This window comes from Sinocyclocheilus grahami, unplaced genomic scaffold, assembly GCF_001515645.1.
Source record: "Sinocyclocheilus grahami isolate Dianchi unplaced genomic scaffold, SAMN03320097.WGS_v1.1 scaffold66.1, whole genome shotgun sequence".
In the NCBI taxonomy this organism is placed as follows: domain Eukaryota; kingdom Metazoa; phylum Chordata; class Actinopteri; order Cypriniformes; family Cyprinidae; genus Sinocyclocheilus; species Sinocyclocheilus grahami.
The window spans coordinates 478612-495978 of NW_015505245.1; the positions used below are offsets into that span (position 1 = coordinate 478612).

The 17367-nt window shown below is 35.5% G+C and overlaps 2 protein-coding genes across 11 annotated transcripts in view; one reads left to right on the forward strand and one right to left on the reverse strand.

Moving 5' to 3' along the window:
- Positions 1-2602: 2602 nt before the first annotated feature.
- Positions 2603-12941, reverse strand: copz2 (COPI coat complex subunit zeta 2). Of its 10 annotated transcripts, none has more exons than XM_016271860.1 (10): positions 12757-12935; positions 11218-11286; positions 10469-10553; positions 8718-8809; positions 8426-8481; positions 7589-7666; positions 6717-6768; positions 4018-4056; positions 3775-3807; positions 2618-2683 (listed from the first exon to the last, which is right to left on the reverse strand). In XM_016271860.1, exons 1-10 carry the CDS (start codon positions 12814-12816, stop codon positions 2636-2638), a joined length of 612 nt encoding a protein of 203 aa, XP_016127346.1. In that variant the 5' UTR covers positions 12817-12935; the 3' UTR covers positions 2618-2635. The 10 variants fall into 10 exon arrangements, 8 of the variants coding, with proteins under 8 accessions (XP_016127353.1, XP_016127348.1, XP_016127347.1 ...); XR_001609206.1 differs by lacking the exon at positions 3775-3807 and adding an exon at positions 6150-6328 and having other exon boundaries at positions 2647-2683; positions 12757-12937; XM_016271865.1 differs by having other exon boundaries at positions 2647-2683; positions 3775-3840; positions 12757-12933.
- A 2834-nt stretch (positions 12942-15775) lies between these two features.
- Positions 15776-17367, forward strand: part of LOC107585075 (nuclear factor erythroid 2-related factor 1-like) — a 3555-nt gene continuing 1963 nt past the window's right edge. The window contains exon 1 of the mRNA XM_016271930.1: positions 15776-15851. The gene's annotated coding sequence lies outside the window, so the exon portion shown is untranslated. The remainder of the gene's footprint in view (positions 15852-17367) is intronic.

The following is a 17367-nucleotide window of genomic DNA, read 5'->3' on the forward strand; positions in this document are numbered from 1 at the left end:
GCTAGTGGTAACGGTCAGATTTGGCTGGTATCGGCTGTCTACATACTGCATAAGCCGAAGAGAGAGAGTGAAATGTGATTGGGTGTTGAAGTTCACCCCCGCTTTCAAAAGGCAACACCCAGCTTTAATATCTGCGACCAGTCACGCTTCGACGAGTCCTCAGCAGCGGCCCTTTGGTTCAGTCGTGTAGGCGGAGCCTCGGATTCGCGATTTTCATTGGCCTACGGCATCCAATGGCAGTCCAAGCCACACCCTCTTTTTATTACTATTAAACATATTCCTATTTATGCAGAATATTCATTATGGACAAAATCTGATTGGTCTACATTCACTGTTCTCTCACCAATAGAGAATCAGCATCGTTGTCGCATATGTCATTCGGCCTTAATAAGACAGAAGCAACTCAACAAACACTAAAAAACAATATTTATTAGTTAAATTGCATTTTTGTGCACAATTATTTCCTGAAACCATGGTTTTAAAAATTTAAACAACAGAATACACAGTTTATTTGACTAGAAAATAACATATGGAAATGTTATTTTATATAATACCCAAAACGAAATACTTTGTTTTTAAGTCTTTGAATTTTTTATCAACCTTTTAAATGCTACTTTTCATACTTCTAAACTACAGTACATGTAGTGTTTAGTTGTGGCTTGTCAGACAATTATTAATATTATAGTGGACTATACCATAATATTAGTGCCTCTAACTGGCTCATACCAATTTCATAACATTCCTCATTAAAAAAAACACATGTATACAAAATATTTAGTTATATATAGGTCTAGTGTAACAGAACTTTGCCAATAATTTTTTTGACAAAAGGGTTGTAAAGCAAAACAAAAATACCAAAACTGATAAAAGACAAGTTTAGAAAATAAAGTTTTGATATGTGACCATTTAAATGAGAGGCTATGCTGAAAGAAAACATAACTGTACCTCCTCTAAACAGAACAGCAATATATCAATATTTCCAGAGGTTAAAAAGAATTGCAATTGCTTGAAAGCTGCTTTGGAAACAGACAGGTATTTGTGTATTGGCTGATATTTGGTTCAGAGCCCAGTGAGCAAATATGCCTCTTTATATCCTTTAAAAAACACAAATGACCTAATTTACTCTTTGACAAAAAAAGTATAAATATATCAGCACTAAACATGAGACGTAACTACCCATGTGCACTACTTTAATAATTAATTACATTACAACTCATTAAAAATAAAAAATGAGACTAGAAAATAACATATGGAAATGTTATTTTATATAATACCCAAAACGAAATACTTTGTTTTTAAGTCTTTGAATTTTTTATCAACCTTTTAAATGCTACTTTTCATACTTCTAAACTACAGTACATGTAGTGTTTAGTTGTGGCTTGTCAGACAATTATTAATATTATAGTGGACTATACCATAATATTAGTGCCTCTAACTGGCTCATACCAATTTCATAACATTCCTCATTAAAAAAAACACATGTATACAAAATATTTAGTTATATATAGGTCTAGTGTAACAGAACTTTGCCAATAATTTTTTTGACAAAAGGGTTGTAAAGCAAAACAAAAATACCAAAACTGATAAAAGACAAGTTTAGAAAATAAAGTTTTGATATGTGACCATTTAAATGAGAGGCTATGCTGAAAGAAAACATAACTGTACCTCCTCTAAACAGAACAGCAATATATCAATATTTCCAGAGGTTAAAAAGAATTGCAATTGCTTGAAAGCTGCTTTGGAAACAGACAGGTATTTGTGTATTGGCTGATATTTGGTTCAGAGCCCAGTGAGCAAATATGCCTCTTTATATCATTTAAAAAACACAAATGACCTAATTTACTCTTTGACAAAAAAAGTATAAATATATCAGCACTAAACATGAGACGTAACTACCCATGTGTACTACTTTAATAATTAATTACATTACAACTCATTAAAAATAAAAAATTTAATTCCCTTGCAATAATTTACAGATTCCTTCAGAGGTCAATTCCTCATTTTAGAATTGACCACTTGATCTGCTCCTTTGCTGACTGTAACACCTGAAAAATAAAACAAGGAGGATTAGTCAGATCAACCCAAAAAACTGTTGTTAATCAGTTATTATAATATGATTTTTGGATGCATTTCATATTTCTTGCATATATTGTGAGTATTAATATTATTCCACACGGAAGCAAGGCAATATAGTTGCAAAACACTATTTAAAAACATACACACACACATATATTTCTCTAGATTTGATATTTTTTATATTTCTCAGATTTTATATTTTGTAGCTAAACATCAGTATGGAATCAAATATGCAAGCAATTAAAATAATACATTTTCATAATACCTGACGCCATAAGGAGGTGTATGCAACAAAAAATGTGTTCTAAGAACGTTTTGCATCTGTTTCCATTAAGTTATGAAATCACTCATTTTGAATGTTCTTTCAGTGTCCAAAACACCCAGTTAAAAAAAAAAAAAAAAGTCATATATTAAATAAAATATAACAAATAAATAAATCCTGCTTATGCGAACGTTCAAGGAACATTCAATTCTATCATTTTGCAAACATTATGAGAATGTTACTTTTGAATGTTCTCTAAAAACAAGAAATTTACAGATTCCTTCAGAGGTCAATTCCTCATTTTAGAATTGACCACTTGATCTGCTCCTTTGCTGACTGTAACACCTGAAAAATAAAACAAGGAGGATTAGTCAGATCAACCCAAAAAACTGTTGTTAATCAGTTATTATAATATGATTTTTGGATGCATTTCATATTTCTTGCATATATTGTGAGTATTAATATTATTCCACACGGAAGCAAGGCAATATAGTTGCAAAACACTATTTAAAAACATACACACACACACACACATACATATTTCTCTAGATTTGATATTTTTTATATTTCTCAGATTTTATATTTTGTAGCTAAACATCAGTATGGAATCAAATATGCAAGCAATTAAAATAATACATTTTCATAATACCAGACGCCATAAGGAGGTGTATGCAACAAAAAATGTGTTCTAAGAACGTTTTGCATCTGTTTCCATTAAGTTATGAAATCACTCATTTTGAATGTTCTTTCTCAATCCAAAACACCCAGTTAAAAAAAAAAAAAGAAAAAAAAAAGTCATATATTAAATAAAATATAACAAATAAATAAATCCTGCTTATGCGAACGTTCAAGGAACATTCAATTCTATCATTTTGCAAACATTATGAGAATGTTACTTTTGAATGTTCTCTAAAAACAAGACCATGAATGGTGTCTAAATAATGTTTTGTGCTAACGTTTTGAGAACATTATTAAAGACAAGATAACACTGAACAAACGTTCTTTTAAGGCTACTGGAAAAAACAACAACATTTGTTCATATCTTTGAGAGAATCTTGCCAGAACGTTCTGAGAATGTTTCCTGATAGCTGGGTATATTATTATAATAATAAAAAACTCCCCAACTACACTAACAATTTCATATTGTGGCCACAGGGGGGCATCTGAAGACCACAATATTACAATCGGAGTTTCTTAACAATTGCTTCTATCTACTGTGATGCCTCTTTTATAATTAAACTTCACTTTGGATTAGTTTCAGTCCATTATCTATTATATTACACCTCTGTTGTCACTCTGATATAATGTTTTAAAAATTCAAACAAAAGGCTGAATAACATTTTTAAGAGCTTCAATGCACATGCCTGCTCGCTTCAGCATGCATATATATGCGTGTGTGTCCAACAGCACATGTGTGTGAGTGTTCATGCACTTACATTAGAGGTGCGAGCCAGTTTTTCAGTGATGTGCTGTCAAGGTTAGAGTTAGTGGTTAGAGCGAGACTAAAATCAGTCCAGGCGTTAATGACGGAAGACAGAAAGCAAACCATTTCAGACCTTTTAAAAAGTTTTGAGCTTGAAGAATGTTTTATGACAAAGATGTTAAAAGAAGGGGAAATGCATCATTACAGTGTCTGTGTGTTTGTAATTTTCTGTGCAGGTTCATTATGTGTTCAGTACCTGTGCCACACTCTGTTCTGATAATGGGTTGTCATCTGCCTGAAAAATAACCAAAATCAAGAACAATTAAAATAATAACTAACCAACATAAACTACAACCAAACAAGCCAGACAAATCATGCAATTTGTTTGAAACAGTTACTGTATGCCAAAATGAAGGTTAAAGGTCAACAACACACTACTGTTAACCTCACTAATGGCCAAAAACAATGACCCAAAGCTGTAGCAAGAATACACAGAGGACATTTGAAGTAATAATAGACCAAAGGATCTGCACATTTATGCCTGATTTGAGATTAATGGCATTGGTTGATGATAATGCCAGCTTTGCCCAATTAACAAGTGTTAGCTCGCCTTAAAGCAGCAGCACTATGTAACTTTTTCTGTGTTCAAAATTTGCTAAATGTATATAATGAGCGAGTACATCATGAATTCATCTTCCAAACCGCGTTTTTGTCTTATTCCGAGTCACTACGGTACACTTATAAGTACTTATATTTGGACTATTGTAGCCTGGTCGGGTCGTCGCCGCTGCGGAGTAACACATACCTGCGTGAATCGCCATAGACATACACTTAGAGAAGTAGCTCCGGTTGGAATGTTCTTCCGCGGGATGTGTGCAGTTCTGTTTATTAACCGCTAGAGCGCCAAAAGTTACATAGTGCTGCTTTAATAGGACCTTCGACAGCCTTGATAATGGATACTACTAAACATTTTCTGTTGTCAATTAATCAAATGTTTTGTAAATATTATGCATGTATTCTTTTATTATGTATTGGACTTATTTTAGCCATCAGTTGCTGTGTAGATCTTATATAAAAGTCCATATTGGTCGATCACTACACCAGAACAAGTAAATCACTAAAACTGAGTCTAAAAAACATCTAGAAGATCACAGAATAAAATTATGTCCCAGCTGCTAAGCTGTATTCATATATTACTTCTAATATAAAATAATGCATCACATTTTCTAATAAATTAATATTAAATTTAAAAAGTTTTAAAAATCCATATTGGTCAACCACTATAAAAGGAGCAGAACCATCCCTAAAAGCGAGTCTAAATAAATAAACAAACAAGTAATTAAGTAAGTACAATCTATATAATACATGGAAATGTTATTAGTAATAACAAAATAATGAATTCAGTTGAATTCATTTAATTTTCCCAATAAATTAAATAAAAAAATATATAAATTAAATAAAAACACTTCAAGATCTATTTAAAAATACATTTGTCTGAGGTTTGCATTTTTGTTGTAATTTTTAAATGTTATTTATGATGACATTTCAAATAAATATGAATGGAAATGATAAAAATCAATAAATACGATCATTTATTTCATGGGTGAACCGTAGTGGGACAACATATTCCCACAGATGACATCCCAGCAATGTATATTTGTACTGTATTCACATATAATACATTGCAATTTTACTACTAATAAAAAATAATACATCAAATCTATTCATATTTTTAATAATTAAAGACAAAAAAGTTTTAAAAATGCATTGAAAATATATTGGTCGACCACTGTACTGGAGCAGGACCAGACTGAAAATCATCTAAAAGATGACAAAATAAAATGTGCCCCAGCTGCTACAGTGTATTAATGGATAATACATTGCCATTTTTACTGCTAATAAAAAAAAGAATACAATAAAGTAATTGTATTAATTTTCTAATAAATTAAAAATAATAACAAAGTATATACTGACAATATACATTTGCCTGTGATTAGATTTTTAGATAGAATTTAAAGATTAATTTATCGGTACTATCTAGTTGTATTCTATTTTGTAATGCATTTAAATCTTATTTGAATTTAAACGTTTATTTTATGGGTGGATATTAGTGGGAGAACGTCTCCAACCCCCACGCACAGGAGTAAAAAATAAAACTCATAACAGCATAAATCAGAAGCATGGACTGAGGTCAGCTGCGCTGAAATCATGGCCGGTCATTGATTGAGTGAGTTTATGTGAGCGTAACTCAAAGATGTGACTCAGTGTCTCCCACTCCGCAGCGAAAGGTTTATGGTCAGATGTCAGCCAGACGTTTTCTTAATATTGATTGCCCGCCTGGGTTACAGCTGTTCCTCTCACACACGCTTGTGCATGCCATGCAGTTACCTGCCCACTCTCTCACCCTCGGCCCTCTCTCTCTCCCGTCTCTATCCAGCTCTAGATCGGAGGGAGAGAGGGAAGGGAGGGAAGGAGAGCTACAGTAGCTGCCGTCTCTCTCCCTGGCCCTCCACGTTACCAGTGATGTAATCAAAAAGGACGAAGCCATACGCTTGCTCCGACAAACACTGACAGGGCAAGAGAGGGGACATTTAGTCTGTGTGTGTATGTAAGTGAAAGGGACACATTAGTTATAGAATAACAGAATGGAATCTTCTGTTTATCCCTCTTTTCCACATACACATTCAAAATAAAAACCACAAACTTGACAAAAAAAAGGGCAACTTCCTGTCAAGCTGAAATGATGTGCAGAGGTAATTACAAAGACAGGAAGGAGGGATTCTGGGTAAAAAAGCAAGCTAGAAACTAGAAACTGCTGACTTGCAGCACTGTTGTCACATCTGACAACTATCTGGGGTTTAATAACAAGCTGTCAGAGCAGAACCCCTAAATACAGGAAACAAACACCGTCAGTTCATTACACAATGATATTTGCTCTTCTATAAGGTCTCTTACCCTGTAGTTGACCTTTTCAATGACCTGCTGGGGGTCACTCTCCAGGATCACCCTGCAAGCATGTCAATGAGCAACATATGAATGTAAAAAATCGGGAATTTTATGACACAAAATTGTCAGCGTTGACCTTTTTTAATATAAAAACAACCCTCATGATAATGATAAACTCAGTCAGTCTAGTTATTGAGTATATACAATTTCAACAAAAATATTAAAGGGATAGTTCACCCAAAAGGCGAGAATACTTTTTGTGCGCAAATAAAACAAAAATTACAACTTTATTCAACAATTTCGTCTCTTCCGTGTCAGTCACGACTGTGTGCTGCTGCTGACGTAGAACCTCGGATGCACTGCACCTTGTTTACAAGCAGAGGAATGCACATGCTTGTGTCGTGCCACTGTCGTGAATGCGTGTCGAAGTCTGACGCAGAGAAGAAATTGTTCATTGCGCACAAAAAGTATTCTCGTAGCTTCATAAAATTAGTGCTGAAGCACTGATGTCACATGGACCATTTTAACAATGTCTTTACTACCTTTCTGGGCCTTGAACGTGTCAGTTGTGTTGCTCTCTATGCAGGGTCAGAAAGCTCTTGGATTTCATCAAAAATATCTTAATTTGTGTTCTGATGAACGAAGATCTTACGGGTTTGGAACGACATGAGGGTGAGTAATTAATGACAGAATTTTCATTTTTGGGTGAACTAACCCTTTAAGCAGCACAACCGTTTTCCACATTAATAGTAATAAGAAATGTTTCCTGAGCACCAAATCAGCATATCAGAATGATTTCTGAAGGATCATGTGACTATGCAGAAGACCGGAGTAAACTATGCAGGACTGTGCAGGTTCTAAAAGAGAACACTGTTACTTACCCTCCATCGATGATTTCATCCACCACTAGGAACACTCCATCCATATTATCCAGCAGAGTCCTTTTCTCCACATTCTTCCTGTTGGAGAAGAACCAGACATCTGAGCACAAGAGTGTTCTTCGGTAACATCCCATGCTGCACTCCACCAGTTTCTGTGGTTACCACAGGAGGCTTGATGCCAAGAATTCTGGGAATTCTGACACGAATTAGCCTATAGGCAGCTAGAACTGCATACGGTGTCAAAATGGGACTGTTCTTAAAAATCAAAACATACAATGTTGTCCGAATATCACTAGGCCTCAGATTTCATAGACAACATTTCAAAAGTTTGGGGCTGGTAAGATGTTTTAATGTTTTTGATAGAAGTCTATTATGCTCACCAAGGCAGCATTTATTTGATAAAATATTATAACTTAATATTATTTTCATAATATTAATAATATTATTTAAATAAATAATATTTTGTTTTTAACAAATAATTTCTTCCTGTGATGCAAAGCTGAATTCTCAGCATCATCACTCCAGTCTTCAGTGTCACGTGATCCTTCAGAAATCATTCTAAAATAATGATTTTCGGCTCAAGAAACTTTCTTCTTATTATAAATGTTCTGCTGCTTAATATTTTTGTAGAATATCTGATATATTTTATTCAGAATTATTTGATGAAGAAAGAACTGCATTTATTTAAAAACAGAAATCTATAATTGTCTTTACTGTCACTTTTGATCAATTTAATGCATCCTTGCAGAACAAATGTATTCATTTCTTTCAACAACAAAACAATCCCACTGAACCCAAACTTTTGAATGGTAATGGTATATCAGAGCATGAACTCACCTCAACATCTGACTGAGAGACTCAAACAAGCAGTTCAACACTGCCATCAGCATGAGCTGAGATCAGACAAATACAGGAAAAGAGAGAGACGGATAAAAAGGAAACGGCATGAAACACAGCTGACTTTTTGTCATATGTGCATCCTCTTTGACAAACAAAATTGCACAGATATCACATAGTGTCCAAAACTGACCAGTTCTCAATAACGGTCAGAAAGAATTGCTGTCATATGCAGATTAAGTGACAAGACTTCAGCCAATCACAGGCCAGCTCATCTGCATACAGGACTTACCTCATTCTCCTGAGCGCTGCCAACTACATAGAAGAACAAGTCTATGCTGCTCTTGTAGACTATCGTCATTCCCTCTAAGAAGGCAATTTCATCTGCGCAAACAGAAAAGAAACACAAGACATAAAATCCACAAGATTGACCATTTCTTTATAAAAATAAATATGTATGTTCAGTTAAATGTTAGAGATATAGTACAAACATTTACCAATCTACATAAAAAAATTCACTTTTGGGTACAAAAAAAAATTCAACATTTTAAGGGATATTTTGATATTGATAATTAAACAATACTTTGCCGAGTGTGTTTTTGTGCTGGTTTAGGGCTGTCATGAATAAATAAATATGATTCTAAAACCACTAGGTGGCGGAAAGTCCCCATCTTAATGAGTGATTCATTAAAGGGGTCATATGATGCGATTTCAATTTTTCCTTTCTCTTTGCGTTACACTTAAACCACATAAACACATTTCATTACACCAAATACACAAAATATATTGTGTATAATTTAAATTTTAGCAGCATCATATGACCCCTTTAAATCATTGACTCAATTGATTAGTTCAAAAACAGATTAATTCAGGAAAGAAACACCACAGTGTTTCTCTGAGACTCACAAGTGTTCCGCTCTAGATTCCCCCCTTTTTTTTTTTATTATGCATTTTTAAAAATGCATTCTTGCTTGCGTGATTACTTAACTATGTTATATCTAATAAAAATACATGTTTTTTTTTTTTTTTTGCAAAGTGAGTGACAATCTACACATTGCACACTGTTAAAACAACAATTATGATATTGTCATATCATTGTGTTATGTCATAGACAATGAATATTGCACACCCATACTTTTAGGCAAGTCTTTGTCAAGCCAACATCAAAGTTATTTTCCTCATATTCAACTTTTCTAGTTTATTTTGTTACTCAATTATCAACATAACAGACAGAGTGAGACCACAGAAACTACAATGATTGAAAGCAATATACAGCGCAGTCAAAAATATCACATACGGTTTTAATGCTAACTGAAGATCAGTTTCATTTTTTCTAATATGTACTAGGAAAACTGATCCCAGATGAGTGTTTTACTTTGAGACGCTGTGTTTAAAGGACCGGGTGTCTGATTACTGAAAGTTTCAAGTGAAGCTAAACAATTGCAGGTCAAAAGCTATTTCTGGCCCTTTTCACCTAGATAAGCCTCGGTATGTTTGTCTGCATATCTGATTGAAGAATAACAGCAACTCCAAGAAATTTAAACAGAGCGGACAGTTTCACATTTCTCCAGGTTCACCTTTAAGAGACAGATACGGGTGTGTATTTTGACCATGTTAAAACAGTGAACACCTAAACAGGTGGAAGGATCAGGGTGGTTTTGTTGTCCCGGTGTCATACTCCTTCACCCCACAGGGCAAGTGACAGAAACATCTATGAACTCTAAAACAGGTTCTCCACCCAGTTTTCCAGTAATCTGACCTGCAAAACCCAGAGGAAGCTTGCAAATGCAAGTTCCAATGACCAAGGACCAGTGTAAACTAGTAACTTTATCAGGGACTGATCTGGGACGCTTATTATTTTACTCTGAGCGCGGTTGTGGTCCTAATTGGCACAATCAAATTTACTATGAAACATTGATCTGACGAGCTTGAGTTGGAACATAAAGCAGCCGATCAGGTCTACTCACTACAAGCAATACATCTGGCAGCATATTGATTCGTAAAAAGCAACATACAATAAGAGCTATTAAATAATGAACTTACGGTCAGCTTTATGTGTTTTGTTGAAGACATTCTTTTCAAAATTCTTCTGCTCTTTCATTGAGGGATAGAGTTCTGGATCATAGTACTGAAATAGCACAGGGATCATTTGTTATAGTACATGACTATGTATGCATAATGCTTAACTCATATTTCCACTTTTTCATGTCTGCACATGTTTGTTTTTTCTTCATAAAATGACTACGTAAAAGAGGAGATCCTCCAGGGTTGAGTTGCAAAGTTCATTTCCAACACTGTTCTAACAAACATGCTTGTAATTGTCTTACACTTTTCGAAATACATTCCTTTTTGGAAAATTCCAGATTGTCGGGTGAAAGTGTGCTTAATTAGTGATGAAGCTAAGCCCTGCCAGAATTCAGATTTTTTTTATAGAAGCTTGATTTTGCATCTCAATCGATATAAAGTGTTGATTATAAAGCAGCATAAAAGTTAATTTAATAGTTGTTTCTGTTACTCTAAAAAGAAAAGTCATAGAATTTGAATGAATACCAATTTAAATAAAATAAATACATTTTTATTTTTAATGTTATTCTTTGAGGTGAAGTTCCTACATTTCTCTTTCTAGATATGTAATTAGATTATATCCCTGTTCTCTTCCATATATTAGTGAATGGCTAATGTGCCAATAGTTTAACAATTGCATTGTTTTTGAAAATAACCCAAATGTCTAAAGTGCAAGAATATTTTCATCTTCAATGACACGAACGAATATTCTAGAAGGGTACATTCACCTTTGAAAGAAGTCTATTTCCATCGTTGTCTAAGATGAAGACAGCCTTCACAGTGTAGAGCGAGGGCTCCTGGTTGAAAATAAATCGTTATTTTCAAATATTCAACATTACTCTTTTTTCATATCTCAGGTCATAAATACACCCTTGAAATAATACAGTTACATGATACACACAGGAAAATACTATAAAAAGAGAAAGTCTAGTCAGAAGCAGCTGTTTGGTGGCTCTCAAATGACTGGGGTCCGTCCGGGCCAAAGTTCTGTCATGCACTGACTACCACTGATTCAAAGTCTGAGTGTATCACAGAACTTGAGCCAGGCGAACAGAAGGCGAAAACGATCATCTGATCATCTTTTCAGATCATCTGGTTGGAATATAAGAGAATCTCGATGTGGACCTTCAGGGTTCCAACAATGAAACTCTGTTATCTATTTCACGATAACACCTTGCACTGCAAATTCATTTATTAAAAGTGTTACCAATGACCCTTTCACTAATATAAATTGTTATATATAACAATAAAATATGCAGCATATCTTCATCCAAGGTTACTTCCATGAAAGGGTTCCTTTTGTGTTCCTTAAGATTATGTGTAAAGCCTTGTATTTTTACAAGGATAGTAATGAATGAATTTTCTGTAAAACTGTCTACCCTGTTAGCATCACCTTTTTAAATACAATACATAAAATATTTTCCAATATAGGCTATTCAGTATTCAAAAGCATAATGTAGTTATAGTATATATATATATATAGTCATTCTTCGTCTTATATAGTGTTTAAAATCTTAAAGAATTAATAAGCTATAAAAAGCACTTCTTTAGTCTAACGCCGCCAAACAGAGGTGCTGCTATTTTTCTACAGCTACAGTATTAATTATTTACAGTTAGTACTGATGTTGTCCATATAGGTCAACTCGTAAGAGTATTAAAATGTCCATGGCAAGCAATATCCCTGATCTCCTCCAAGTGTCCACCTGTGGAATCAATCACGCGCTGCGCTCCGCAGAGACGCGTCGAGGACGTGGCATCCACGTCCCACTATGAAAACCCACATCTCCCACGAGTAGACGGAAAACAACTTTCAGAACAAACTGAACACAAGTGGAAAGTTAATATAAACAAACCCGTAGTGCACGAGAAGCGAGAACACATTACAAAGGCACTACAATGTATGATCCGTTCATAATCGGAAAAAGAATGTTATTGCTTGCTCTCATACATTTTCGTTCGCTCGCAAAGACAGAACGGATCGGTTTCTGACGGTTTCAAAACTTCGTTTTGGCGAGAAAAATAATGCATGCACGAGCGTTTATAATACCAGACACGACATATTTCCAGTAGTTCACAACTGTATAGTTTCTTAAGAGAAGGCTTAGAATATTATTTAAAGAGTAAATAGCTGCTGTCGAAAACATATTTTCTATCGAGTCAAAAACAAAAACTGCGTACAAGCTACCAAAGCCAGTCGATCTACTATTTCAACGTTTACAAAGAGTAAAGGAATTAAAAACAGCGATTTAACGGCACACATATCCTACCAGAGCCGCGGAGTCCATGGTGGTAGCACAGTGTTGACGTGGACAGCTTTGAGCTGTCATTACAGTAGCGCTCCTAAAACCCTCTGACTCACAGGGGGCGTGTCTGCAACTACAGCCCTCGAGCCGCCATGTTGGCTCAAACCCACCATAGCGTTCTGCTTCAGCAGCGCTGCAGAACAGGAGCCACAATGGCGGCTTCCATTGCATGCTCGCTTACGCTCTGCTGCTCACTTGAATGTGTATTGGGAAGTCTTGAGAATTACATTTTGGGCGTCATATTGTTTGCTCTAATGAGTAACTCGTTTCACAAGCAAGTTTCATTACGCGTGACTGCCACCAAGCAAATGAATTATGTAACGTCAGCTCTTACCAGCGCGACAGGGGGCAGCAAAGCTGAAAAGGTTCAGGGATCAGGGGGCGAAGCTTGCTTACACACAGCTTACTGTAAATACACTCATTAAAATGTCACATAATAATAATAATAATAATAGGCTAATAACAATTCAATTCAATTCAAGTTTATTTGTACAACGCTCTTCACAATACAAATCACTGCAAAGCAACTTTACAGCAAATTAAGTTTCTACAATATTTAGTGGTAGCTTATCAGTGGTGACTGTCAGTCAATGTACATATGTCAGAAATGTACGGAAAAATCAATTAAAGACGTAATCAAACAGACGATGAACATTATTAACAGCAATTATTGTATGATGCAATCAAACTTATAGCAAAATGTGGTAGTTCTGTATGTTGTTTCAGGGTTGGCATCATCTGAGGTCCTCTGAGGGGTTGCATCATCTCTTCTCAGGTGTTCTGGATCCAGACTGAAGCTTGTGTAAATCCTAGTTACACCCGTGGCAAAAACAGAGAAACAAATAGAGACATAATTAGCGTAGCTGCTGTTTCAACCAAGCAAAATGTATTTGTTTAACCCAAACTAAAGAATAATAATGTGCATTTGATCAGATATAACTGCAGTACAAGATTATGATAAGCATTAATAATAATAATAATAATAATAGGCTAATAATAATAAATAAAATATAAAATAATATTAATGAAATATAAAATTAATAAATAATATAATTTACTCACCCTTAAGTTGTCCCAAACCTGCATGAGTTTCTTTTGAAGAATGTTGATAACCAAACAGTTGACGGTAGCCATTGACTTCCACAGTATGAAAAAAGCTGTGAATGGCTATTAAAGGGATAGTTCACCCAAAATGAAAATTCTGTAATTAAAGGTACAATAGGAGATCTTGGAAAATGCTAACTTTAGCCTGATAGCACTGAACGCGAATGTCCCACCCTCCCTGCAATCGCCGTCCAAAGCCACGCCCCCTGAACGCATTTACACTCACAGACCAAAGACAACATTACTACAATAGGCTACATCAGCGGTTCTCAATTCCAGCCCATGTTCCGAAGTGAAGTAAACTTCAACGGATTTCCCCCGCTCAGTGAGTAGGGAGCAATGAACACTGTGTAGGGATCATATAGATCAGAACACAGTTCATGCACGTAGCTCACTTCTAACGAGCTGGCGCGAGGACTAGATTAACCGCTGGGCTACATCATGTGTCATTCACCGGTGAGAAAACTTTAAAAGTACTACAATACCAGGAAGAAAGATCGGGTTGTTGATGTTAGTCTGCCATTCTCGCTCTGTCTGGACAGCGTGAGTGAACGCGGTGATGACGTATCCTGTCTGCGCGAACCAGGTGCGCAGAGGTATGCTAATATATAGTTGACAGGCAGGTAGGAAAGCTTATTAAAACACTCGGACCGAGCGTTTTGATTGGATGGACATTTCTTGATCCTACGCCTTCCACAGAATATATAAATACAGACAAATACATTTAGACCACTTAACTTCATAATTGCTATCGGGATGTGAAGAGACTTTCAACCAGCATAACAAAAAATGTTTCTGAAGACAATCACCTATTGTACCTTTAATTACTCACCCTCATGTCGTTCCAAACCCGTAAGACCTTCGATCATCTTCGGAACACAAATTAAGATATTTTTTATGAAATCCGAGAGCTTTCTGATCCTCCATAGACAGCAATGCAACTGACCGGTTCAAGGCCCAGAAAGGTAGTAAGGACATCGTTAAAATAGTCCATGTGACATCAGTGGTTCAACCTTAATTTTATGAAGCTACGAGAATACGTTTTGTGTGCAAAGAAAACACAAATAACTTTATTCAACAATTTATTCTCTTCTGTGTCAGTCTTCAATGCATGTTCACAAGATTAAACTTTTTTTTTTTTTTTTAGTTTTGTGGTCCAAAGATGAACAAAGGTCTTATGGGTTTGGAACAACATGCGATGACAGAATTTTCATTATTGGGTGAACTATCCCTTTAACATTTTGCTTACTAACGTTCTTCAGAATATATTATTTTGCTTTCAACAGAAGAAATAAACTTATACAGGTTTAGAACAAGTGGAGGGTGAGTAAATGATGACAGAAATGTCATTTTTGGGTCAACTGTCCCTTTAAATATCACCGCACATTGCATAATTTGCCAATATATGTAGCCTATACGCGCATGTGTAGATAACAAAATAGTTCAGAGTAGGTATTATTTGATTTCTGTCAGTTATTCCGTGGCACTAGTTTCATGGTCCAAAGATAAACACGAAAGCTCTAGAAAACACATCTGAGGTGTTATTGGAAAAATCTGCAATCTCTTCCAAACACTGACTCCAACCGAGAGAAAAGCGAAAGTCTCACCACGTGACGTCCTGTGAGGAGGAGACCAGTACTTTCCACCGCTTGCTTCTGCCTATAAATACACTCGCGCGCTGTTATTATAGAGCATGTGAAGTTGTGATTCAGAATCAGATCATCCAAGAGGAGTGTCCGTCTAGTGACTACGAGACCTCTCGTCCTCAAACAAGGTAATGTTTCATTATAGCATTTATAAATATAAACATCCGATATTGTGAACACAGATGCTTCTGCCTATAAATACACTCGCGCGCTGTTATTATAGAGCATGTGAAGTTGTGTGATTCAGAATCAGATCATCCAAGAGGAGTGTCCGTCTAGTGACTACGATACCTCTCGTCCTCAAACAAGGTAATGTTTCATTATAGCATTTATAAACATCCGATATTGTGAACACAGGTATGCGAGCTGTTATAATAGCTCTCTATATACTGTTCAAATGAAAAGATGAATCACTTAAAACTGTTCAAGGCAACCGAGGTTGTAGTTTATCAGTGTAACGATGTTTGTGCCGTGCGTTAACTGTAAATGTGTGTTGCATCGCTATTAATCCTGATCGTCACCTATAGGCTATGAGTTAGGGAGGGGGGGGCATGTTTTGCAATATTTTATTACTTAAAATGTGTAACATTTCATTTTTTCCCGAAGAACCCCCAACTCTAGCCGTCCTGAAACACTTGTTCATTTAGGCTATGTTTGACATTTTGACCGCTGTATCGACCAGTCAGAAGCCAGCAACTTAACAATGCGTTTAATATGTAGCATAATTATTATGCAATGATGTTTCGCGCTTTTACACTTAAGGGTGTATTCACACCATCCTGAAACACTTGTTCATTTAGGCTATGTTTGACATTTTGACCGCTGTCAGAAGCCAGCAACTTAACAATGCGTTTAATATGTAGCATAATTATTATGCAATGATGTTTCGCGCTTTTACACTTAAGGGTGTATTCACACCAGGAAAGTCCGCTAGTTCACTTGCTTTGGTCCGGACCAAATACAATTTTCTTTTTTGTTTGGTGCGGTTCGCTTTCACACTGCACTTTTTTGCAAGTGAGCCAGAAATTGTAAACAAAACCACACGTGTGCTAAGGTCATCCATTCATTGGACAGAAATTCTCACGCAGGGACAACAGGAAGTGCAAAACAGGCTAATCATGGAGATCTTTTGTAGAGCAATTTTTATTCTTTTACTGATTTGGTGTTATCAGATACTAACGCAATATGAAGAAATGTATGAGCATCATATGAGACAATGTCATACGATGTTGTAGCCCAAGTACGACTTGCCAAAAATAAAATCTATAGATAAAATATTTAAAGCATATCCCAATGTTAGTTTAAACATTTAACCTAAATAAATGTGCGCTGTTAGGTGCATATCCTGTCGTTTGTGCGGAGAGTGGAAGCTGAAGCGCGCTTCAGGACATCAGTGGATACAAATTAAATACACCGTCATTTTTGCTCATACAGGTAAGAATAGTGCATTGTTCGGAACTGTAAAGGGTCTATTTTTATTTGTGTGCAATCAAAATATCAACAAAACATTGTGCTTTTGTAAAATAAAGAAAAAAAATAGGATGCGCTTGCCGTCTCGGTGTAGAACAGGAGCGCTTCACAAAAATGAACCGAAACTTAGTGAATATTTTCCTTACAGACATGATGAATATATCTAGCTATAGAAAGCTTTAAATGACCACAAAATGAAATGATTCAAATCCAAAAAAACTCTTTCATTATGTAATCCGCAAAGATGCATTTCTCTTCGCATCCATGGTGAGATGGCGAGTCAGGATCATCAATTTCATCTTTGTGACACTGACTCAGAAAACACTAGTTAATTAATAAATAATTCAAAAATCTT